Here is a 26,842-nt window from a genome sequence, read left to right as displayed (position 1 = left end):
TTCAGATGAGAAAAAATACATATTTATAGTTGATACAGATGGTCCCTCAAGAGCCAAAGCAGCACTTCCTAAGAGGTTTTGTATTCACTGTCTCGGGATGAACACCCTGTACTTTGCTGTATTTTCATCATATTAATGATACTCTAAAAGCACTTCAAAAATGCAGTTAACAAATTACTTTGTTTACAACCCTTGCTTCACTAAGGCACATAATGGGTTTTATAACAGAAAAACCTCTTGAAACAGCTTCATTCCCTACTATAAACTTACTGAAATGTGTAAACAAATTTACTGTACAAATTTTGAGAGTTTTTTACAATAAAATTAAGTATTGTTTTTATTACATGAAGAAAAAAAAAGGTCAACTCAAATACTGACAGCTATCCCAGAATAGTTATTTTCTTTCAAATGGGAACTATCTTTTATCTAATATACCTGTTTTCAGGATGGGAATTTCTCCGTGTTCATGGAGTTCATTTGGGACTTATGGGGTTTGGGGTTTTTTTTTGCTTAAAGAGGGCTGCATCTATTTGAGAAAAAATTAGCTGACAAGAATCCAGATTAAATTATTTTCCATATATTGCCACTGCAAATTTTTTACTTAAGCCTCCTTAATAATTTCTTGTTAAGGAAACATTCCTGTCTGACCATCCAGGCACCTCTCTGGCAGCTACATCCACACCCAGTAAGCTGAGATCTGAACTTGCCTGCTTGACTCCCTTACACACACCATACACACAGTCAGACCAGGTTTCCCAAAGCAGAGTCTCAGTGCAGATCCTTCAAATAATTGAATCTTGGCACAATAAATAAATAACAGCAACGGTGCCTCTGAGGAAGGACCCCGAACAAAGGAACCCCAGGGCTTTTAAACCCTCAGTGTAAGCATGGCACACTCTGGGGGTCATGGGCTGCTCCCGTGCCTGGGTTCCCTGCCCTGGCTGTGCCAAGGGCTGCCAGCTCTCGGCCTCACCGGGGGCTCCTGCGGCCCCGAGCTCAACGAGCAGCTCCAACTGCAGCTGCAGCCCGGCCTACCTGAACTGAATTCGCGCTTGGCTGTGTGACAGCAACTTCCAGCCTTTAAAACCCACATCTCCCCCAGCTCCAAACATCCTATCTGCACAGTTCATAAAGGAACTCGCTGCCCACAAACAGGAATGCTGGTCATCGTCAGCCCTTTACAGCTGTACCATGTACACCAGGTGTACTACAGCCTTTTTATAGAGTATTTTAAGCTGTAGGACGGCCGAATCCCCCCCCTGCAGCCCCACAGCAGTACCAGCCCAGCTGACAGACTTTGGCTGGGCTCCACCAGACCCGCGGCATCGGCGGGGCTGCTCCCCAGGCTCCCTGTGCAGCTGCTGGGCTCCTCAGCGCCGGGGCAGGAGCCCCGCACTCCGCTACAAGCGGGGCGATCCCGGGCAGCGCCCAGGAGCAGCCGAGCCCCCTCCGGTACCTGCTCGAGGGGCGGTGCCGGGCCAGGGCCCGCCCGCTTCCGCCCCGCGCCGGGCTCGGCGCCGCTCGGGCCCGGCAGCCGCGGCTTCCGCCCGGCCGGAGCATGACCCAGGCGGAGAAAGGCGAGGCGGAGAACGGCAAGGACAAGGAGCGCGACCGGGAGCGCGAGCAGCGCGGCGTGAAGCGGCCCATCGTCCCCGCCGCCGTGCCCGAGTCCCTGCAGGAGGTGAGGCCCGGAGCCGAGCGCGGCTGCTCGGGCGCTGCTCCCTCCCCGCCGGGGCGGGCCCGGCCTGGGCTCGGCCTTTTAAAGGCCTGCGGAGGGGGGTGTGGAAGCGCCGGGAGGGCTCCGGGTGGTCGCGGGGACTCGGTCTGACTCCGTGCGCGTTGTGCTGCTTTCAGCAAATACAGAGCAACTTCATCGTGGTGATCCACCCCGGCTCCACCACCCTGCGGCTCGGGCGGGCCACGGACACGCTGCCCGCGGGCATCCCGCACGTGATCGCGCGGCGGCACAAGCAGCAGGGCCAGGCGGCCTACAGGGACAGCTGGCTCCTCAGGGACGGCCTCAATGTAAGCAGGAATTCCGCGCCGGAATCCGTGGGGCCAGCGCCCGTTCGGGGCCCTTCGGTTTGCTGTGCAGTCCTTCTCATCCTTCGTGCTTTACCGGAGGATAATACCCCTCCTGGAAAACTTTTTTTGACCCCTTTAAGGGTTGTAGATGTCACCTACTGAAGTCAGTAGGCTTGCACCAGTCTCCTTGGGTTTTATTTTATTTGTTTGCAATGAACAGAAACTAGAAAATGGATAGGTTGAGGGTTTGTACGTGTTGATTTCCCTGTGCTGTGGTCTGGTGCCACACTCAGTATTTCTTCTGATAGAATGCCAGCTGTAGGATTAGAATCTGACTTCTCAATTTGTGGATGTGTTGGTTACTCGTTAATTTGTGACTTGGATAACAGCAAGTCATTTTAGTCCAGCCTGGTAAAAAAAGCATACATAATAATCTTATTTGTAATTGAATCTGTAAAAATCAAATTAACCTCTCTAGTATTAAACCTCACCTTTAAATAACTGAGATCTCTTTAAATATTTTTGTTCCTACTTCATATGTCTGTAGAGTAAGTAGATAATGGCCTGAGCACATCACTAGAGATGAAGTCTTGCAGCCACTAAAGGCAGTTAAAAGATTCAAGTTGACTTGAATAGGTGTTGGGAACTCCAATATAAAAAAATAGTTTCTTTTAAAATGAGCTTAAGTCCATTTTGCATTGTACAAACATCTGTCCCTTCTACATACTATCAACCACAGTAATGATTGTATTGTTTCCTAATAGTTTCAGTATTGCCAGTATACAGACGTGGTTTGAAAGTATTTACGTTGCATATTTGGGGTTTTCCTTAGAAACCTGAAAGTACTGAGCAGAGACAAAATGGCCTTAAAATGGTGGACCAAGCCATATGGTCCAAAAAGATGTCGAATGGAGCAAGGCGCATACCGGTGTCACCTGATCAGGTAATTCATTCTTAAGGTCTTATTAAATTGTTCATACAGCCCTTGGGTGTGATGCTAGGCTTTGTACCCTTTATAGACCAAATATGGCTAAGTGCTGTTGTGCTATCTAACTGAAAGGGTGAGAAAATTAAGTTTGTGTTTCCTCAAGGGCTGGGTTCAAAGGGGTGTTTCATTTCCTTCCACGTATGAAAAGTGACCAGTAAAATATTTATCTACAGGATTTGGTTTGTTTTTTACATTTCAGGCCAGGTCATACAACAGACAGATGAGGCCTGCCATTTTGGATCACAGCTCTGGGGCCAAGTGGACAAACACATCAAATCATCCCGAATTTTTGGTAGGAGAAGAGGTAAGATTGATTTTCCTGCTGATTAAGGCTTCATGTGTTTTAATGCAGGCATTGATCAGTTGCAGTCTGCTATAAGTTAGTATGTACTTAAAGAGTGGAAAGCTAACCAAGCACACTTGAGAAACTTTACTCAGTGGAGTAACTGAGTATTTGTTATCATTCAGCAAGACAAGAGGGTTTCCCCCATTTGCTTAACAAGTACCTTGGATCCTTTGCTGCTATAAATCAAGGTTTTTGCAGGGAGTAGGTGAGAACTTCTCCCATATGGTACAATTGAGAGAAAAGGCAAGAAATTGATAAAAGTATCACTTATGTGGAATTGCTACTGAGTAACTTGATATTTGTGGGCTTCAAAGTGTTTCAATTATTTTAGTTTCTAATATGAGGTCATGGAAGAATATACCTTTATGTGCACTAGATGGCAGTGGGTAAGAACATTCAGACAATTTCAATGATGAATTTGCTGTCTTTTTATTTTAATGGCTTATAATCAAACCCTGTTACAAAGAAATCCACTGTATTGCTGTTATATCAGTCTGAGCTCTGCAGTGTCTTCTTCTGCTTCTGAAATACTTTTCTTCCCAGTTGTTACTCATTTTGATACTATTTTATTGGGAAAAGCAATGAAAAATCTTTTGTTTTCAGGCACTGTATGTTAATCCATTAGATTGTTATAATATCCATTGGCCCATTAGAAGAGGGCAGCTGAATCTCCATGCAGGACCTGGTGGCTCCCTCACTGCAGTACTGGCAGACCTGGAAGTTATATGGTCACATGCAATACAAAAATACCTGGAAATACCACTGAAAGACCTGAAGGTGAGCTGTGAACAGCACATTTATGTGGTGTGGGCTGTATCCATTTCTCTAAGTGTTATTGTAAAAGAGAAGCAACTTGCTGTTATTGGTAACCTCTTACTGGTGCTTTTCCTAATAAATACCTTCTTTCTGCTAGTGAGCAGGATTCCCAAGACTTCATCTGGAATTTTGTCCATGTTTTTAAGACAAAAGCTGTTGATAGAACTTCTTACAAGGCTGTTTAGAAATCCCATGATAGACATTTCATAGTCTTACTCTTTGATTGGGGTTTTTTGTTGACTATAAAGAAAGCACTGGGGAAGGGTTACCTAACCCTTATAGTTTCTTATCCTTGCCAAATAGATGTTTGTCTCATGCCTCATGTACTTTTAAACATTCTAATGGCTACAGACTCTTGGCACTTACTTTGAACAACATTTTTTAAAGTATTAAAAGCCTATACCTTTCCTAAGATTTTGGGATTTTTTTTAATAAGTTGTATATTAAACTTTATTTGAGAGCTGGCTTTAATTTACTGTTCTTGTCTTCAGTACTACAGATGCATTTTACTAATTCCAGACATCTATAATAAACAACACGTGAAAGAACTGGTAAATATGATCCTAATGAAGATGGGCTTCTCAGGTAAAAACCATAATGAAGCAAGTACTTAACGATTAATTGCATAAAGATTTTTTTTTTTCTTTTAAAGCACGTTTTTGCATGTCAATCCCAGGTTAGCTGGGACTAGCACCCTCATCTTTTGCCAATTACATAACTGCTGTCTCTTTTAAAGGGACTAAAGGGTTGGCTAATATTGAAACAAGTATTTTGGTTTGTTGAAAAAAAATTAGGAAAACAGTTTATGTACATCTGGTAGCCAAGACCCTGCACTACCAGATTAAAAAAAATAATTAAAATTTGGAGACAATACCTTTAATATTGCAAAGAAATGATCATTTGACCCTACTCTTAACATTTTTCAGGACCTTTAACGCCTTATCCAAAACAAAAAAATCTCTAAATACCCCCACCCCATCTTAACTAAATATACAGGCTTTCAGTGCAAAGTCAGGCTCTTTGTAGGTCCTTAAAAGACATTAAAATGTCCTTTAAATGTCAGCAACATGACTGTAAAGTTTGGAATGAATTTAATATTTTTTGTTCTCATTTTGCTAGGAATTATTGTACACCAGGAGTCAGTCTGTGCTACCTTTGGAAGTGGTTTAAGCAGTGCATGCATTGTAGATGTGGGAGATCAGAAGACAAGTGTTTGCTGTGTAGAAGATGGTGTTTCCCATCGCAACACCAGGTACCTTAGAGTGCACAGAACTATTATAATCATGGACTTATTTGCTTACCAAAGACTTGACCTTAAAAAGAAGACAAAATTTCTATGAATTAGGGATTTTCTTACTCTGAGGCATTTAACAGTCAACTGTTACAATATGAACCTTGAAGAATTATTTTTAAATGAACAGGCACAACTGGTCAGAAGTAATACTGTATTCTCCAAATTCTGTGGAAGTCATGATCCCAGCATGTCTAAAATCTTCCTAGTATTTTTCTCCCTCTCACTGCAGTCAGCCAGTATTTCAGCAACTACATTAAAAGAGCTTTTGCTTCTCTGTGCTTTAGGCTGTGCCTTGCATATGGAGGATCTGATGTGTCAAGGTGTTTTTATTGGCTTATGCAACGAGCAGGATTCCCATACAGAGACTGCCAGTTAACCAATAAGTTGGATTGCCTGCTGCTTCAGCACCTAAAGGAGACATTTTGTCATCTAGATCAGGTGAGAAGGGGCATTATTGTGTGTTATCCAAGTAATTTTCTTTTCCTTTACAGAATGTTACGCTGGAGAGCCCTTTTGTGTGAGTCCAGGTTAATTGTAAATATTTTACTCAGGAGTATACTGGCAAAAGCTGTAGAAGCTTTAGACTTGAAATGTTTGTAATTTGGTTTATTCTTCCTCTAGCTAAAAGGATTTCCAAACCATAGAAAGATAGCTTCTTTGTTCTTATTGCTGAAAGAAGCTGATACTTGCATTCTTTGTTGGTTTTCAATTTCAGTTCTGTAAGATCTGCCAGCAGGTCTCTTCTTCCTGCAAAACACTCATTGTAGAGGCTTGGGCATGTAGAAAGCTGTCTGGCACATCTTAATACATAGAAAAGACTTTAAAAAACTCAAGAATAGGTAAATAAAATCCATCATTGGAAAATAATTTTGTTACTTTTTGTTGTTTTCTGTAGTTAAATAGATTATGCAGCTTGATACATATAAAATACACTTGTTTTCTTTTTTTTCCATTGTTTCTGACCTTAGGATATTTCTGGATTACAAGATCATGAGTTCCAAATTCGGCATCCAGATTCTCCAGCTTTATTGTACCAGTTCCGATTAGGGGATGAAAAATTACAGGTGATTTTTGATTAAATTACAAGTATATTGAGCATTCAGCCTAAAAGCCTCAATTTGTCTCAGTCCAGTGCTATTAAGCCCATGTGATTTATGGATTGTTCTTAAACTTTGCTTGTAGATAAAACTAATTCCTATATGGACAGGTGGGCCTGATGCAGCACTGGTGGATGCACAAGACTTTCTAAGTAGCTTTAGCCACAATGGTTGTTGCTCCATTTAAATATGATAATTATCCTTCAAGTGCAAAGCATTAATGTTAATTTTGTAAGTTTTTCACCACTGAATTTTCTAATTTTGTAACAAACTACATTTGGGTACTTATTTATCATACAATGCTAAATCTGTAAAAAAACTTGTGTATTTGTTGGGATTTTTTTAATTATAAAAAACAGAAGACACTTTAGTATTTTACAAACTACCTGGAAAAAAAAACACTGCTATGTAATTTTGAATTGTGAGATAAATAAAACAAGACTTTTCTTTTAGCAGTAGTAAATGCCAAAAGAAGGAGTACTGTAGTAAAAACATGCCAATTCTCTCTTCAGGCACCCATGGCTCTGTTTTATCCAGCAACTTTTGGAATTGTTGGACAAAAAATGACAATTTTGCAGCACAGGTCACAAGGTGACCCTGAGGATCCTCATGATGAACATTACCTGCTGGCCACACAAAGTAAGCAGGAACAGGTGTGTGATTGCTGGTTTTATTTTTCATTAACTATCATTTAGTTGGGGAGTGAGGACTCGTTAGTTCATCTCAGAAATCAGAGTTTGTTACCTCAGTCAGAAGTATTAAAGAATAAATTTAAGTAGTTACAGATGCCAAAATAATTCTTTAATTAGAAGTATGCATGTTTTAAGTCCTATAAGGCTTCATATTATTGGGATTGATCAATCTGATGGAGTTCAAAACAAGCCCTTACTTAGAACATGAGGATTACAATGAAAATTAAATATGATAATAATGCAGGGCTTAGGTTTGCTGTGCAAAAAGGTGAAGGAAAGTACAATGGTTCTTAATTAAGTCTTTGTACTGTTCTGTAATCTGCTGTAACCTTTCTGCATTTTTCATATTTCAACTTGTTTTCTCATTTTTAAGTCTGCAAAAGCTACAGCTGACAGAAAATCTATGTCAAAGCCTGGTGCGTTTGAGGGAGAATTGAGAGGTCAATCCTCAGACATTTCAGAGAAGATGTACCCACAAGAAGTGGAATTGGGATCTTCCCAGGGTGACTGCATGATACCTGGCAATGATTCAGAGGAGCCTTTAACTGCACACATGTCCAGGAAAACTGCAATTTCTCAGTTTGAAGGCAAAGCCTTGGGCCTGGACAAAGCCATCCTTCACAGTATCGACTGCTGTGGTAAGAATTACATTTGTACAAGTCTGTAAAATCCACCTCAGGGTGGATTTTATGTAATTCCTATATTCCACCGAAGAAAGATGTGTCTCTAGGTTTTATCACAGGGAGAGTAGCTACACCATTTCTTATGCTTCCATCTTTGTTGATATTTCTCGAGCTACATGTCCAAGGAATAGAAGAATTTTAGAAGCAATTGGTTTCTATCTGGTTTGATTTGCACTAAATTAATTTTAATACAGGCCATATTAACTTTAAAAAACAGATATATTTCTGTGTATTCATTCCTTCCAGCATCTGATGATACAAAAAAGAAGATGTACAGCTCCATCTTAGTAGTGGGAGGAGGCCTTATGTTTCATAAAGCTCAAGAGTTTCTTCAACACCGAATTCTCAACAAAATGCCACCTTCTTTCAGAAGAGTTGTTGAAAATGTTGAGGTCATCACAAGGCCTAAGGTAACTATTAAACTGGTTGAAATCTTTGAAAGAGTAAAAGAAAAAAAATCTTTTAACATCCCAGAGCAGGTGAATATCTGAGGTTTGAGGGAGCTTTCAGCCTGGAACATAGCACTGGCTGGTTAGAGGCAGGGAGTTAAAGGCATAGCAAGAGTGTGACTGGTACAGATCACTGAAGTGTTTATTACCTCAAGGCCCTATTCATAAAGAAGCAGTTAGTGTTGGCCCATGAAGGTAACCTGTCTCCTCAGCAAGAAATTGTATACAATTTATTTTTTAGTACTATCAAGATAGTAGAAAAACAGGCATTGAGATAAATTTTTATTTGGCATTAATCCGGCAAGACTTGTAAATATACTTCTATTTCAGAGCCTCCATTACTGAAGGCAAGATTTTCATTATGTGCTTAGAAAGCATCTTAAAAAGTGACTTCTCTAAGCATCTTGAATATCAGTTACATATTTTTATCTTACTATTTTTTCCTGGATAATACTGAAAAACTTTTCTCCTCCCCTACCCCACCATATTCTACCTGGTGAATACTGTTGGAAAAGTTGGATACAGCTTCGGAGAACTATGCAAAAAGAGACCAATGATTGTGCACAATCTGTGTTTTGAATTTAGGATATGGATCCACGTTTAATTGCCTGGAAAGGGGGTGCAGTTTTGGCCTGTCTGGACACAACTCAGGAGCTGTGGATATACCAGAGGGAGTGGCAGCGTTTTGGTGTCAGGATGTTACGGGAGCGAGCTGCGTTTGTGTGGTAACAGAGGTGCTTACAGAGGAACCTGGAGGAACTTCACTGAAGAGCCCTTTCTCCAAATGCCCTTTTTTCCCAGTGCACACAACTTGATCTTCTGATGATATATATATTTTGTATTTTATTAGTATTAACTTCAACTGAGATTTTTCTGGAAGTGTTGTAAAAAAACTGAATCCACTTGACTTCAGCTCCCCATCATCTTTTGAATTGTATGCATTGAATTCTGCATACAGAATACCACTGTCATCTCCAAAATAACTATATTTATATTATACAGGTTATGTATATTAAAATTGCACAATGTAGGAACTCAAGGTATAAAATATTATGTGACAGATATTAAGCCAAGATTCATTCCAGAAACATTTACACAGAAGCAATAGCTGAAGAGTGCAGCTGTGGCTTTAATGTAATATTCTGATTCCTATTCTAATGTTTCCAGGAGATGAAGTTGTTATATAAGTGATCATTATGGTAAGAGAAATGAAGAACTAAAAGTGCAGTTACTGTTTGTATTTTACTTATGTAATAAATTATTTTATTCAGTGGAAAGACAAAGAATTTGGAAGTGGAGTAATTTTTTCTTGCCCTGTACTTACCCTCAGAACCTCTTGTTAGCTTTTCATTATTTGTTGTAAAGTCCACCTTTTTCCCTATTTTACAATACAGTAAGTCAGTTTAATACACCCAAAAGATCTTGCTGCAGTTTTATACAGCTAGCACATCTTCCAGTTTCATTCCACCTGGGGGCAGCGAGGCTGTGCTCCTCAACCATCCTGCAGCAACAACCAAACCTGGTTTGGTTGGGCAGCTGCCTTCAAAAGCACAGGGACTGGTTTGAACTGAAATATTGAAGCTGTAGAGCTTCCTGAACAAACTTGAGGGCATTCCTATTGCAGTATATATCTAAATATATAAAAATATCTCAAAGGCAGTCTTGAATGACCTTATCTAAAAGGCTGCTTGCAGCAAAACTAGAGAATACAAAAGCTCAAGAAGGTGAGAAGTCTAACCTCAGTCTGAGATGGCACAAGCTGCCATAGCAATGAGACAGTCACAAATAGAGCAGCAAGGAGAAAACACTCACATCCTCTAACAAGTGATTGAAAGAAAAAAAATCACTTCAAAACAAGTCTCTTAAAACTATTGTCAGTTGTAATAGTACTTATCAATATATGGTATTTATGGTTTCATTTATGTGTATTTTAATAGAATTTAGAGAAAATGCACACAGAATTATTGAAATCATCATTTCCAATGTCTGTATATAGAAAGTGTGCTAAAAAGCAGTGCAAAATGATTAATCATCAATATTGGAGTTGTTGATTACTGAGTTTTCTTCCCTACTTTGAAAGAAAGAAGACAGATCAGTCTGAACCTGCTCCATGCCAATTCCTCCCATGTTACTGGAATGTACCTCCCCCTGTAACTGCTGTCTCATCAGTTATCGTCTCATCTCCCTTTTTGTTCAGTTTTACCCTGAGCAAGAGCTAAAAAATAACAAATTCCTGAGGTGCAGCATTACTCTAATAGGCATGAAACTTAAGAGAAGGAAGTCAAAAGGCAAAATTTGCCAAGGCTAGTATATATAAAGTCAGCTAAGACCAAAATCATCCACATCTTAACAGAATTTTAACATTCAAATATCTGTAAAACCAAAGCATTTATTTTTCCCAGATTTTTGCAAACATTCAGGTATCATATCATGAATACACCTGATAAACATTGCAACAGAAAACAATGAGTAGTTTTAGCTTAGTTTGCAGTGAATACTGACTTGAGAATGATAAATATTCAAGTAACCATGCATTAAAAAACAACAAATTCACCTGCACAGAATTCTTGAAATTTCTTTTTAAAGGCCATGTGCATTATTCAGTTGGCAACAAAGGGATATCATCACCAATTCCAAGTCCACAAACCAATGAAATACTGGACACCTGCAGGAGCTCTTACAGTGAAGTAAAAACTCCTCTATTTTTTCACATTCCAAACAATGAACACACTTAGAATTTTGTGCTCTACATCTACCCCTACTTAACTGCTGAAATTACTCAGTTATTTCATTAAACTTTTATACTCTTACATGTTTAGTGCATATTTTCTATAGACTTGTTATTTGCTTACCGAATAAGAGCATTGAAAGTGTACAAAATTATTTCAACACTGCAAATACACATCAGTGTGGTTTCAAGCATTCTTAATCACTGCAAAGATTAAAGACCACTTATATCAAGTAAACATTTACTCAGTTCCACAGGGATCATTTACTCTTGAGTAATTTTGGAGTAACTTTTTGAGTAAAAATGAATAATTATTCAGAAGTTTGGAATGTGGTGCTTGAGTGTAAATAACCAATCATCCAGAGACTATCCATAGTCTTCTTAGCTAATTCAGAACAATAACATTAATATAATTTATCTAGAAAATTATTAATGGTTCAATACATTCTGAGTCATAAAGAAGGATTGGGAAAAAACCCAGCATCTACAAGCAACATCAAAGATATTGCAGCAGAGACTACAGTCCTTAGTTAATTTCGGGAAAAAGTACAAGATGTCACAACAACCTTGGTTTGTCTTCATTATATCAGCTTTGTTCTGCCATGAGCATTCTGAAAGTGTAAACAAGACTCCTGGGTTTACCCTCCAGAGTGGCACTGACTTTTCACACAATCCAGTCGCTGGCCATTTCTCAGGGAATTATGAGATACTCTCACCAGCAGCACGTTTTAACGCAGTTTAGTCACAACACACACTACATCAGCATATCCTGAAGATATTCAGAGGACAAAGCCAATAGAGAAGTAACTTGTCTGAGTTATATTGTGGAAATATTAATTGTTCTGCCTATCTGGTGGGAAACTGTTCAGCATTAAGATTGAACGCACACTTATCAATGATACAACCAAACCCGAAACCCGTCACTGCTGAGGTAACAAATCAGTCAACACAGACCGGCCCGGCGGGACAGCGCGTCTGCTGCTCTCCCTTCCAAGGCAAGGCTTTCTGCTGGAAACTCGCCTTGGACAGGTAAGGATGGCAATGAAAGCCTTTGGCTGCAAATTCCAGCTCAGCTTTCAAGGGCTGCCTTCGAGCGCAGCGCCCAGCGCTCACACACACAGAGATACCGTGTGGGGCACGGAGCGGGGACACCTGGGGCTTTCATCCCCAGCCTCGCTGCAGCTCCCAGAGCTCCCTCTGGAAAGCTTTCACAGCCGACAGTGGGGGAGACGTTTTTTTCCGGCCCACTAAGAGCGGGGTGAAGTTGGAGCGCTCCGGGAAGGAGCGGGGTGAGGTCGCCTCAGCGCGGGGCTGGGTCTGGCCCTCGGCCCGGAGCAAACCCATCCCGGGGGAACCTGGCCGAGCCGGCAGCAAACCCATCCCGGGGGAACCTGGCCGAGCCGGCAGCAAACCCATCCCGGGGGAACCTGGCCGAGCCGGCAGCCCCGTCCCGGGGCACTGGAGGAGCCGGCAGGGTCCGGGAGTGGCGGGGCAGCGCAGCCGCCCGGAGACTCCGGCGGGATGGGCGAGGCTGAGGACTTCGCCCGGTGCCCCTCTGGGCGCTTTCGAAACGGCGTGAAGCCACTCCAGCACATCCTGCACAGCGGCCAAAGGGTGCATTCCGAGGGGAAGTCCCAGCCCAGCTCCTGCCCTGCCTCCCCGCCGAGCTCTCCCTCCGCGGCCCCGCGCTCGCAGGGACCACCCCGCGCTCCGCCCGCCGCGCTGGGCGGCGGCTGCCGAGGGTCGGCGGCAGCCCCCACACACAGCGGCCTCCCCAGCCTGGGCTGAGACAGACGCGGCCTGTGGGTGCCCCGTGGACCGGGACAGACCCATCTCCCTCCCGCTCCGCGGTCCCGGAGCGGTGCAGGAGCCCCCAGAGCTCCCAGACACGCTTGTGCACAGAGCAGGAAGCAGAGAGGTAAGTCGGCTTCAACGCTTTCAGCCCTGGAAATGAAACTCGCCACAAAGTTTTTGAAAGTGAATGAACTTTCTCCATAGCAGGACGGAAAGGAAAGTTAGTCCGAAACATTCTGCAGCAGATACATTTAAACGTGTTACACAGCCTGCAGCAGGGAAAAACAAACAGACAAACAAAAAGCAGCCTGAGGTGCTCTTCCTCCTGCACTTTACACAGCCAGGCCCGACAGCATTTGGTGGTAACATGAAGGGTTAATGTCCTGACAAAGCCCCATTGTTCCTCTGCATTGTGTTGTCTATGTTGTGGACATCCCTGGGAGAGGGTCATGTTTTATATCTGCCAGAGGATATTCTTGTTTCTCCTCTGTAAACAGAACAGGGAGTAAGTGTTTCAGGCACAGTGACCCTCTCCTTTTCGTTTCAAGATCAGTTTAGAAGAAATGGGGTAGGATAGTGCTCATGCAGAGGAGCCACTGAAAGAGCAGAGTGGATGTGAATCAATATGGCAAAAAGAATTGTGCATTGAAACTAGCGTTTTAGTCCATTGAAATTAGTGTTTTAATCCATTCAATCAAAACGTGTGCTAGGTTTATATTAAATCAGAGTGTCTTGATTTTTGACCTCTGCACTTAAGAATTCAAAAGCACCAAGGTTTGTGAATCATCTACACACTGACTTTCAAAGCCACTTGACTGTTACAGCCAGGACTCTGCTGACTGACTTCACTCCCTGCTCTCTTTGCAAGATAAAAATTCCCTCAGGTGTTATTCTGCCTGTTCCATTGGAAGTAAAAAAACAACAAAATGAGAAGAAAACCATGAAATAACATCTAACTATATAGCTGAAAAATATATGGTGGAGAAGATTTAAAATGTACTACTTAAGTTACTTAAAAGGAACATTAGGTTTAGCTTTCTTGGTTGGCAGTTCAGCCTTCTATCCCAGACTGAGAGTGACCTGTCTCAAGTCCCTTAGAGAAGTCAGTTTTCACCTATGACCCCAGACAGAGTTGCAGCTGTAGGTACCCATGGATTACATCAGCCTAACACAGTATTCAGAAATGTGTTACAATGACACAAAGAGCCCCAACACCTGGTTTCAGAATTCCACTGCCCACCTCTAGCTAACCACTGTATGATTAGCTGTATTATTATACTGTAGCAACAGAGTTTTCCTGCCGAGATGCTCCTGCTCTCCTGAGTCCTGTACTCAGGCACAGGCCCTGCTGAATAGCAGCTTCCTAAATACAAGCGTTTTTAAAACAAGCTCCAGATTTTGAAGCTCTACTGCAATACATTGTATTTTTTGGGAATGTATTTTATGTTGCTGTCACATGCGTTTCTGCAACTCTGCTCACTGATTGCTGAGGAACATTTTACTGCATCTTCATAAAGAGGTCATGACATAGGGGGGACCCAGAAAAAGACATCCAGTAAGATCCAAAAGATGTTTTTTGTAGGTAGTAAGTCCTGTAGGACCACAACATATAAACCTCCCAACTTCTACCTCTTTCCTTTTGACACAGCCACTGCAATATTTAGAAGTGTTGGCTATAAATTTATAGTTCCTTACTGAGACAGAGTATCTTTCCCAGATTGCCAGGGCCCAGGCCCATATTCTACCAACCCCTTCACCAATCTGTGGCCCACCAGTTCTGCATGTTAAACACAGGTACTGCAAAACCATAACCCTCTTCACCACAACCAAAACAAGTAAAAACCTCTTGACCTTTGCATCCTCTGCTGCATCACAAGAAGCTGATAAACCTTTTTCTTGAAGAAAGAATCCTTTAATAGACTTCACCTGAAGAAAAAAAAAAAAACCTTGACACTGTCCCCATCTTCAGCTGGGAACAATTTTGAATTGTTGTCCATGTAAGGAGAATCAGCTGTACAAACTTTAGGCTCAACATCTTTTTTTTTTTTATACAGAACAAATTGTTCTCCATGGCTGGTTGTTCATTCAGAAGTTTTGGGGTTTGTACAACCCCAAACAAATTTATTTAAAGTTTTTCTAAGAAAGGTCAGAGAATTATGCTTCTTTCCATCTGTTCCCCAAGAGTAAAGGAACATACTTTCAAAAATGAGATTGTGTTTAAAATTGTAATTGTACATGGAAATTTTTAACATTTAGCAGCAATTTTACACCTAATTTTGTTACAGAGGATTCAACATATTTCAGGAGAATGCTTGCTTCTCTCTTCAGCTGGACAGTGCTGGAAGAGATAAATGTAATGGACCCTGGATAAGTTGCTGTCTCTAGAATACCTGACAACAGCTTAGACATCAGCCAGGAAGTATCATTATTTACTGCCCAAGGACACCCCATTTCACTAATTGTGTAGACCAAAAGGAATGGTTTCAGGGGGAGAGAGCAGGAGAAGGTCTTCAGGCTGGACAGCAGGCCTGTGACACAGAGAGAACCTGGCACTGAGTGCCTGTGCCCAAACCAGTGCAACACAGAGATAAACCTGTGGTATTTCCAAGGCTCACAAGCTTCTCTGAAAGTAAAAAACTTGCCATTCCTACTCAGCCTAAGGATCTGGTGGTGTTAGATTGTACCTGTACTCTTGGAGGTTTAGTAGAAAGGCACAGATGAACAGATTTTGCTGTTCCCTGTGTTAGGAGACACACCTGCAAGGGTAGTTGGAAATGAGTTTGTTACATGTTTGTTTTGTGGAGACACCCTCTGGCAGAATGTGCAGTGAGAATACTCACCATTTCCATTGTGAATCGCCTTGTGTGATATCACAGAGAAGTTTTTGAAATTGTTGTTGTTCTTGAATTCTTGCCTATTAGAGATGGATACAGAGACTACAAGTAATGCAAAAGTTTCCTTCTCTTATGGGTTTGACAAATACTTGAAAATGTTTATCTACCCCAGGATCCAGAAGCAAATCAAAATCAGACTACATATAATATAGGATAGTATATTTGACTGCTGCATAGACCTCATTAAAAGAATAAAAAGACAGTAAATGGTTACTGGTTTACCGATATTTTTATTAATTTTTTGGATAGTGAAAATTGTTAAAGTATATACCATTGTCATCTAAAAATGACTGACATTTTAGAGGTAGTAATGCTTACATCTTAATTGGTATCTTTGGGTTTTTTTCTAGGGTAAACCACTGTGTTTTTGACAGAAATTCTTCAAGAGTGACTGTCACTAAAGATGTCATATTTAATGAAAGGATTTAAAGGTCACAGTCCTGTGATGTGCAAAGTAGCAGGAAACCTGTTTAAAGCACACACGTTAAAGAACACATTAGGCATCAGTGAACAACAATTCAAAATTTCACGTGCATCATCTCAGCTGAGCTCTGAGAAGGCAAACTCTTATAGCTACATCATTGTAGGAGCTGGCTCAGCGGGCTGTGTGTTGGCCAACAGGCTGACAGAGGACCCGCAGAGTTCCGTGCTGCTTTTGGAAGCGGGCCCTAAAGACACCCTGCTCGGCAGTACCAGGCTGATGTGGAAGATCCACATGCCGGCTGCGCTAACCTACAACCTGTGCGATGAGAAATACAACTGGTACTACCACACGAGAGCCCAGCGGCACATGGATAACCGGGTGCTGTACTGGCCCCGGGGCAGGGTGTGGGGCGGCTCCTCCTCCCTCAATGCCATGGTTTACATCCGCGGGCACGCCGAGGATTACAACCGCTGGAGCAGGGAGGGGGCTCCGGGCTGGGACTACGAGCATTGCCTGCCCTATTTCAAGAAGGCACAGACGCACGAACTGGGGCCGGATCGGTACAGAGGTGGGAGCGGGCCCCTGCACGTGTCCAGAGGGAAAACAAACCATCCCCTCCATCGGGCGTTCCTGGAGGCAGCCCAGCAGGCAGGGTACCCCTTCACGGATGACATGAACGGATATCAGCAGGAGGGCTTCGGCTGGATGGACATGACCATACACCGAGGTAAAACATAAAGGGATCCTCAAGTAATTTCTATTTCTGACCCAGAAATGATTTTGAAGTACGGATGTGTAATCTGCACCGAATGCCATTTGAGTGTTTAGGTTAGTAGCCAGCCCTGGCACTCTGCACTTACACCCCACTCAGCAGTTTGCTGTCGGTGTGCCGTGCGTTTCATTGCAAGTTACAGTGGTAGGAAAGTCCTGATTCTCAGTTAAATTCTGCCATTCTGAAATTTGCTTTGTTAAAATAATAGCTTTAATTGTTGTATCAAATCACATTTTCTTTGAACTCTATAAACTCTGTGAAGACTTTCCCTCTGTGGAAATCCTGGTGGTTATTGGCCAAAATCTGAAGCATCCTGAGCATGACTATTTTGATGTTTAATGTAAATATACATTGTAGGTCAAAGATGGAGCACAGCTAGTGCTTATCTTCGCCCAGCCATATCACGCCCAAATTTCTCAGTTGCAGAGAAGACACTTGTAACAAAAATCTTGTTCCAAGGAACAAAATGCATTGGTGTTGAGTATGTGAAAAATGGGCAAAGGAAAAAGGTAAGAGATTTTTAATTTCTAGTATGAAAGGTATGAATCAAAGCTAAATTATATAATTTTTTAAAAGTCTATTAAAAATGGAACTTTACTGTGCAAAATGTTCTTTTTTTTTTTTAGAGGTTATATTGTTTCTTTCAGTATATAATTCCTTGTCAGTTATCTTACAGTGGGTGATATTCCAGTGGTACTGATTTAGAGATTAACTTCATCATCCCATTTCCATCTCCCAGTGCTGAGGGGACAGGCCATAACTTGATGTTACACAGAGTGTTGTGTAAGATGTCTGACTGGAGCCTGTGGTGCAACCCCAGCACATTCACCAGAGTGCTGCAATGGGGATGTGTCTGAAAAACAATTCTGTCAGAGGAAAATCTGTTAAAGCCAGATACTGAAATCTGAATGGCTCAAGGGATAGATGATAAAACTTGCCTTATGGTTGGCTGTGGAATGAATATTTCTGAGTTTCAGTCTAACTTCCACTGAAAATGTGATTGTGTAGGAGGAAGCTTGAATTGCCATTACAAAACTCTGTGGTTCATTTTATGCCTCTTTCGATCCATTGACTTTTTTAAGACCTAAACCATCCTCACTTCCCTTAAGAGCTGATTATGGACTGGTCTGTAACTAGGATATTGCCCAAAAGGGGTTTGTCTGCTAATAACCTAAAATATTTAGTCACAAATTATTATAAAAAAAATACAAAGTGTAATAATAATATCCTAGAGAGAGCTGAGTATAAATCTTGATGGTTTGAATTCAGTAAGCCTTATAAAGCAGCAGACAAGTTCTGTGATTGAGCACCTGCCAGTATAAATAAGCTGTTCTTTGATTTTCTAAAGCACAGATCAAATCTGCTGCTTTCTAACTGGATTGCAAATTATAATCATTTTACCAATATGAAATAGAAGTTGCAGAAACTGTAACTGATTTCATAAGCTATTAAATTTCTGTGAAAACAGTAACTCTAATTGCTGTTCTTGTGCCATTATCAAGATCAATTTTGTTGAAGTCTTGGAAACCCAATTACACATGATCAAAGATTTTCCTAACTCTGGACCATTTAATTGTGAAATTCTTCAATTGCTATGAATTTTCATGCATACTAATATATGTATGAATTCTACATAGTGAATAATATATATTTATATCATGTATTGTACAAAATACACCTTCAAAGTATTTCCCTTCCTTCTCTCTCCCCTACTCCCCCCACCCCAGCATCAAAACTGCAGAATTAGTCTGCTTTTACTTTCTGAAAAATTTTATACCTGTCAGGATGGAAGAACTAATAATTTTATTGCATTATAAACATCAAGGTGAAGCAATTGACGAGACTGAAGTGTTTTTGTTTTTACAGTCTATTTTAGATAGAATCTCTTTTACGTCAGTCAACAGCATAGTGAAAAGATCACCAAACCTGATTCAAAAATGATTCAAAACCTATTCACCAGCCAGTGACTTGTTATTTGTCTTACAATGAAGTCCTGGAGAACTCCCAGGTCCTCAGTAAGCTCTCTGACAAAAGTAGGAAAGGTAGACTGAAGATATTTAAGTTTAGATTCAAGCAGAAAAGTATATTTATACTTTATATTTCATATAAAGGATGATATATTTTTATATAATGGATGTTTTAATGTATTATAGACTAACCCAAAAAAAGTGTATCAAAGTCACTTTTCCCTCTTAGCATGTTAGCTGTGACATTTTGAAAAACTCTGTGTGGGCTAGGAATAACTACAGTGCTGACTTTGCAGTGGGTTTAGACTGAGCAAGCATCATTTGAATGCTGCTCTGAGAAAACTGGTACCATAGAAAATATAAATAAGTTAAATAAGTTTGTATAACGTGCAAAACACAGCTCTAGGTACTGATTCGACAGACTCTGACAAGGTGTTTATTAGTCTTAGCACACTAAAGATTTCCCAGAGCAAAGCAATAATAAATAAAAGATAACAGTACTGGCCATCTGTTGGCCATATGGGATAAATAGTGGGAAAATGCTTTTTATTATTTTTATTATTATTATTATTATTACACTTGGATGTTACTGTAGCAACAATCTCATTTGCCATCATTCTGTACAGCTGAGGTGTCATTCAAAAAGGACAGGATTACAAATTAGTATGCATTCCATGCTAATCTGTTAAAACTCCAAGTCAAAGTAGGGGAATAATTCAGCAGCCTGTATCATGACCAGCTCAGGGCTCAGGCCAAACCATTTGACGACAAGACTGTCAGCAAAACAAAATCTATGCTTGCAGTCAATTTAATCAGTAGTGCTTTAGTGAATGGAGGGGCTTTTGAGGACTACCATGAAATCAAAGTTGGTTGATTAAAAAAATACAAGTTCTTGAGAATTTTTGAGCTTTGACCATGTCTATGAATTTCAAATCTTCCTTAGGAGTTTCAGTTTTAATTTATAAAGAGTTACTGAAAATGGCAGAGAAGCTTAGCTGCCTGATCCAAGTGCCACAGGTATTTTTTCCCTGACAAGTAGGACAGGAGCTGGGCTGAATGTTTCTGTGCCATACAGTTTGAATGGATTGTAAAGATGGGAATAAATACAGGAATGATCAAAGTAAAAGCTTGATTACTTCTCTCTGTGGAAAATTCTGACAAGACAGGAATACATTTAAATGAGGAAAATGTGAGGGAAGGGTGTCTAATCTGTTCCATAGCAGAATATCCAAAGAGCAGTCCCTGATGCTGCTTGCATTCAGCTCAGGCTTAATAATCTTAGGGCTTTTGTGCTCACTTCCTTTTAGGTTTTTGCCAATAAGGAAGTTATTTTAAGTGGAGGTGCCATAAATTCTCCCCAGCTGCTTATGTTGTCTGGAATTGGAAATGCAGATGATCTAAAAAAACTTGGGATCCCTGTTGTTTGCCATCTTCCTGGTAATTTATTTTTCTTCTTTCATCTTCCTATGGATGCAAGTGAACAACCATTAAATTAAATTAATCATAAAATTGAGTTTTCTTTATATCAAGCTACAAAACACATGTTGAAAACATGTTTGTTACAAATCAGTGGAAAGATGTATTGATTTTGTACAAGTCAGTGGAAACATGCATTGATTTTAGAACTAAGCAACAAACTCCTACTCTTCCTTCACCACATTTGACAGTGAAAAATGCCTTTCTGAAGGCATATTTTTATAGTTAAGCAGCACACTTTTCATTATGAGTTTTGAATTAGTTTTGATCCACAACAGATTGTATAAACTCCCACTGATATAAATATTCAAACATAGAAGAAATTACATGAACTTTTCCTTAAAGCTAAAGAAGTAAGCACCTTATTTAGAAGCTATATCTGGCAATATTAGAACAACTGATTTAACTTCCTATTTTCATTCTTGTTATGCTATATTTATGTAAAACCTTATTCTGACATGAGCAAAAGGCTTATGTGACTCATGGCCTTGGTCTGTGTCATCACTGCCCTTGCAAGATGTTCTCTGCTTGAAACACAGTGGGCAATTCTTCTGTGTGAAATAACATTTTTTTTCCCTCTCACTTTCTTCTCCCTCCCCCCTTTCAGGAGTAGGCCAGAACCTTCAAGATCATTTAGAAGTGTATGTCCAGCAAAAGTGCACCAAACCTATTACTCTCTATAGTGCACAAAAGCCACTTAACATGGTGAGGATTGGTCTGGAATGGCTTTGGAAATTTACAGGTATGAAGCAACGTGTGCAATCATTCTACCATTGACTGATTTAGAATTATGACAGCCTTTTATCTGTGAGTTTTATAGTCTGGGAGCTTTAATATATAATCTTTTTCATGTTCTGGGAAATAACTGGAACTTGCAAATGGGCTTATTTCATTTCCTCTACATTGGAATATTTTAAAATTTTTGTATCTTTGGAATGGAAGAAATCATTATACACCACTTAATATTCCTAGATCTTGTGCAAAGACAAGTTCTACATTTTAAAATCAGTGCTACTAAGAAAAGCTATTGCAAAAAAGATGGAGAAAGTATTCTATTTTAAATCAATGTGATGTCAATAAAACATATTGTTGAAGTGACTTAAGTTTTCTGTATAATTACCTCAAAATAATTTGTTTCTTGCTCTGATCAGAATCCTTTTGGTCTGCAAGTAAATGTGAGTTGACTTGCCTTAAAATGACACAAGCATTTTACAGTACCTGAGTTGTACCTTAAAAATAATCTGTTAACATAACCCTTGATGTCAGTTAAATAGCTTGGCCAAAGTCAAGCTCTACATCACTTGCTGAATTATGTTATTATTTGGCAACTTATTCTGGGTATATGTGGCTTTTTACCATGCAAGTAAATATTGAGGGCTAGCTCACAGTTTTAAACAGAAATGAAAATAACATAAGCACATTGCAGGGCTTTCATCTTTCCCTTCAGGGCAGGCACTGTGGATGGCTCTGCCTTTTCCATGTGATTGATGGGATAACTCGGAGGGAGCAGTGCAGGAATATCAGCGTGTGCAGCCGGTTCCCTGCACACCTGTTAGGATCCAAATCTGCTTCTGGAGACAGACCCTTGGCCTGCCAGTTACAGTGAGAGAACTGTAACACCCCCACTCTCAGACCAGTGGATTTCCCAAGTTTTGTGTGTTTACATACAAGTATTTGTATTTATCCAGGAATTAAAAAGCAGATGAAAGCGATGCACACTCCTTAAACTATGAGCCGTTCATAATGGATTTGCATTCCTTGCAATTGACCCTGGACATAGAAATCATTCACAGTAGTGCAACTAAGGGTTAAGAACAAGTGGGCTGTTGCTCTTCTGAGGTATTTAATGGCATCTTCTCCCTCCTCTGCGCTCTCTAGGTGAGGGAGCCACTGCCCACTTAGAATCTGGTGGTTTCATCCGAAGCGAAGCAGGGGTTCCTCACCCCGACATTCAGTTCCACTTTCTTCCTTCTCAGGTGATTGACCATGGCCGGGTTGCTTCCACAATGGAAGCTTACCAGGTGAGTTGGAGAGAATGTGCCAGTAAGGTTTTCTAGACATTGGCACAGAGCTTTAGGCTCCATTATAGATGTTGATAATTTGGCTATATACTGAAAAATGCTTTTTTCAGTATAATATGAAACAGACTGCTTAACCTCCTTCATTGGGGAAAAAAACACAGCCTTGCTATTTGATATTGCCACCAAATTTATGTTAGTTTTTATCTCTGGGAAAGAAGGCAAGAACTGAATTAAGTATTCATGCTACTGAAGTGCCCTAGAGCTGTGGGTTAGGACACAATTTTGTAGTGGAATCAGGTGTCCCCTGTTGCACTGTAGTTTAGACAAAGGTTTAAGTGAAAATGTATGGAAACACACATTTATTCACTGGCACAAATCCAAGCCCATTTTCAGATTATCATCTTGATCCAAAACTCTTATTTCCAGTTCTGGGGAACTGTCTCTGAATATATATGTTTTTCTTTGTTAATCTCTTTCCTTCAGAGACATAATAATTTGGTCCAGTTGCTGATTGTATTAGACTGTTCTGATACTACTAAATTGGAATGGTTGTATTTTAAATGAAAAGAGCAGCTGTGACTTGATGTGACAGGCATATTTCCTCCCTGCAATGGAACTACATATTTACAAAAGAAATTATATAAAATGGAAAAATTTTCAATGGTATTTTCCACTATCTCTGGATAATGTTTACATTTGCTGAATTTGTAGTCTGTCTAAATTAAAAAAAAAAAACTTACCAAAAATCCCCCATGCTGAGTTTGGAAGTAGATCAGGTGGGATTGTGTCACCAGCACAGTGTGGGTGTTGCAGGTCCACGTGGGACCCATGAGGAGCACAAGTGTGGGCTGGCTGAAGCTGAAGAGCTCAGACCCAAACGAGCACCCCATCATTGAGCCCAACTACCTGTCAACAGGTAAATGCAGCCTCTCCTTGCTCTGGTGTCAGCTTATTTCCCACCTGTTCCAGTAGCTGATTTTTGTACCTACTCAATACCAGTTCAGAAGTGCTGGTTTGTACATCATTATTTATTTCTCATTTATAAATAAGTCAACTAGTATGAAAAGAGGTGATTATGCAAAGCACTGTGTAAACTAGGAAGAATTTCCTGTAGGGGATGACATCAGAATTGTCAGTATCTGCTATGTCTTGCTGTTTGTTTCATCACCACCTCTGCTTGTGAAGGAAAGAATTTCTTTTGCTTCTTTGTGCTGAGACTATTTTCCTTTTCCTAGACAGTGGGTACAGCAAGATAAAGTGCAATTCCTCATAGTTCACATCTCCTCTTTTGGGGTTGTGCAATATAAGTGACAGTTTTGTTCACAATGAATGTAAATATCTGCGACTTTGAAAAATATTCTGCTTTATTATGGCTTTCAGCAAGAAGTGAGAGACTTTCCTTCCAGCCTTTTTTCTGCAATGCTGCTTTTTTCTGTTTTGCATTACTGCTAAATTAAATGTGTATGTACAATTTTTTTGTTTTCTCTCTATACAGAAAGAGATATTTGGGAGTTCCGCCAGTGCGTCAAGCTGACCAGAGAGATCTTTGCTCAGAAAGCTTTTGAAAAATTTCGTGGGCCTGAACTTCAACCAGGAAGTCATGTTCAATCTGACAAAGAAATAGATGCTTTCATAAGGCAGAAGGCTGATAGTGCTTATCATCCTTCCTGCACCTGTAAAATGGGTCAGCCTTCAGACAGCACTGCTGTAGTGGATCCCCAAACAAAAGTAATTGGTGTTGAAAACCTGAGAGTAGTTGATGCTTCAATAATGCCCAGCATCGTCACTGGAAACCTGAATGCCCCAACTATCATGATAGCAGAGAAAGCTGCAGATATAATTAAGGGTCTCCCATCACTTCAGGAGAAAAATGTTCCTGTATATAAGCCCAAGACCTTGGAAACACAGAGATAAGTAAATATTCTCATCCTTTCATAAAATTTGCTATTTAGGCTTTCATCCGAATGTTGGTATCTCATACTGAATCATGCAAAACAACATATCCTATTAAAATAACTATTAATTTGAATTTTTTTTTTGTACCTACTGTTCTTTTAATGAGTTGGCTTAAGTTCCTTTCTTAGAATTACAGAATATACTGAGTTTGAAGTGACCAATCAGGATCATTGAGTGCAAGCTCTGGCCCTGTGCAGGCCACTCCAAGAATCATAAATCTAGTTAAATATGACCTTTTGTGGTAAATTCAAATTTTCTGTTGGAGAGAAGTTGTTTCTAAATGACAAGATGGTTGTACACATCAGTGAGAAATACCACATGATTGCACAAGGGATGGAAGAGATTTATGAGTGCTATTTTGAAAATGATTTTGTTATTTGATGAATTCAGACCATCTGAACTTCATATTCAAGAGCTGAATTAGTTTGTACCAGAATTCATAGGAAATGGAGGAACCTGCATGTGCTCAGAGTTTGTCAAATGTAGTTTTTACAAAGGGGATGCATGGTTTACAAATCCTCACTCAAAGTTAGATTTCACTAAGCTCAGCAGTCTCCAACTGTACAGCATTCAGGGAGAAGACACAGTGTATTTATTGGAAACTTATTTTGCTAAAAAATGCAGAACTGGAGTTGATATTTATAAAAATATACTGAAAAATTTTTATTTCTGGCTTGCTTTTTTTTTTTTTTTTTTTCTTTGTCCACAAGGAGCTCAGTAGAATTCTGCTCACAATTTAAGCTGATGTAGTTGTACCACTCTAGCAGTAAGAGATCTGCTCTTCCTATAACATCTTTAAAGTGACTGGTCTTGGCTCAGATGATTGTTTACAAAAGATATTTATCAGTAAATATTTTGAATGGTGCCTTGATATCACTCAAGTTTTATTTAGAAAAATCACAAGCAGACTACATTTAAAATGAAATGTTACTCAAAATAACTGTATAAGATCAGATATTGATGATATATTTTTAAATTAGAAGGCAAATACTTTATTCAGTGAACCACTGATATATTCTAGTTAGGACTTGAAGCTTTGCTTTTTTTAATTTTCAGATGTGTAAGTTAAGATACTTGAACTTTCATGGTTGTTTTGGGTGTCAAACTAACTGTCAGGTACTGATTTAAAAAAAAGAAACTAAAGAAACTGAACTCACTGAAAGAAGGTGATTCCATTGATTATTTTGTATTTATTAAGTATTCCAAAGTAACTTCTGACTAAGCAGATGTCAAATCATAAAGTAAAAGCTTCTGTAGCCTAAGATTGCTCAGGAGCTGTGGCAAAGAGAATAAGCATTTTTTCAGAAAGAAAGAATGGAATTTTACACCGTTTTAACAGACTGTAGAAAACCTTGCTGACTCAGATGTTGGCTGGAGGGACAACTGCAGATGTTTTAGGCAGATACTTGTACCTGCTCTCTGTGAGGCACTGACTGGAAGCTCTGCTGAAGGAAAGAACTTAATTCCTTACAGCATCTGCATAAACACAAACAAAACCACTGAAGATGGAAGATGACAGCACTGAACTCTGCACCAAAAGAGACAGGTAAACCCTTTCTGTGTATGTGATGCCTTCTTTTGAAATGAGGGGAGGAACAAGAATATTTCACATCATAGGTGATCAATTAGCAGAGTTAAGGAGACAATCCATCTGGTGCAACTGTTCTGTACTTCCTAATGGCAAATTATTCTTTCTCACCACTTATGCTTGTGATATTTTTCTTTAAAGATATTCATTAAGTTCTAGTGTCATTTGGAATACAATTGGGATATTTTAAGTTATATACACTAGTGAGACTTACCACAGTCCTGTGCGGGTGAGAAGGGAGGTGATTTGGCAAGATGAGACACTGAAGTTCCTGCATTTGCAGAATTACAACGTGGGTTTCCACTCAAGGCATGCAAGATGGGAATTGTTATTATGCAACTGCAGATGATTAACTAGCCACTGGCTTATGTAACTTACCACTGAACATGCACAGGCCTTTTCTCTGCTCTTACACCAAGCTCTAAAAAGAGGAGTAAATAGCAAGGTTAGGTATCCATGTGTCTGTCTTATGTTCAGGAGACATTGCTGCACTGAGAAATCAGATTACCAGGAATTTTCTCTGAAACATCATCATCTTTTCTTGCAGTTCTAAGCACAGACATCTTGCAGATTCCTCCCCTTCTAAACACTTAAACAATTTCACTGCTGTAAACTGCAGTTGCTTTATTAATTCCAGCCTCGCTGCTGCAGAACATTGAGGCTCCTTCATGAGATCCCTTTGATGAAGTTCTGAAGGGTTTGTTGCCCTGGGGAAATCTAAGTAGCATCAATTTACCATTAGTTTCTCCTGTGTTATATCTGGTTGCTGATATTGAATTCCTGCTAAAACTTTCTCTGAATTCCAGCAGCAAAGTCAAGTCTGCTAAAGGGT

The 26,842-nt window shown here is 40.1% G+C and overlaps 2 protein-coding genes across 3 annotated transcripts; both read left to right on the top strand.

The window, feature by feature from the left end:
- Positions 1-1,499: 1,499 nt before the first annotated feature.
- On the top strand, positions 1,500-9,676 carry ACTR8 (actin related protein 8). Its single transcript, XM_015641321.3, has 13 exons — positions 1,500-1,681; positions 1,855-2,025; positions 2,858-2,968; positions 3,213-3,317; positions 3,963-4,136; positions 4,667-4,760; positions 5,295-5,427; positions 5,754-5,907; positions 6,438-6,533; positions 7,079-7,219; positions 7,632-7,896; positions 8,188-8,351; positions 8,976-9,676. Exons 1-13 carry the CDS (start codon positions 1,559-1,561, stop codon positions 9,117-9,119), a joined length of 1,875 nt encoding a protein of 624 aa, XP_015496807.1. The 5' UTR covers positions 1,500-1,558; the 3' UTR covers positions 9,120-9,676.
- Positions 9,677-12,127: 2,451 nt separating this feature from the next.
- CHDH (choline dehydrogenase) lies at positions 12,128-25,088 on the top strand. Of its 2 annotated transcripts, none has more exons than XM_015640945.3 (8): positions 12,128-12,147; positions 16,157-16,957; positions 17,360-17,511; positions 20,277-20,406; positions 21,053-21,187; positions 22,324-22,466; positions 23,280-23,382; positions 23,962-25,088. In XM_015640945.3, the coding sequence occupies exons 2-8, from the start codon at positions 16,210-16,212 to the stop codon at positions 24,378-24,380; spliced, it is 1,830 nt and encodes a 609-aa protein (XP_015496431.1). In that variant the 5' UTR covers positions 12,128-12,147; positions 16,157-16,209; the 3' UTR covers positions 24,381-25,088. The 2 variants fall into 2 exon arrangements, with proteins under 2 accessions (XP_015496431.1, XP_015496430.1); XM_015640944.3 differs by lacking the exon at positions 12,128-12,147 and adding an exon at positions 12,812-13,036.
- Positions 25,089-26,842: the final 1,754 nt, after the last annotated feature.

This window comes from Parus major, chromosome 12 (genome assembly GCF_001522545.3).
Source record: "Parus major isolate Abel chromosome 12, Parus_major1.1, whole genome shotgun sequence".
Taxonomy (NCBI): Eukaryota; Metazoa; Chordata; class Aves; order Passeriformes; family Paridae; genus Parus; species Parus major.
This window is presented reverse-complemented; position numbering and strand designations above follow the sequence as displayed.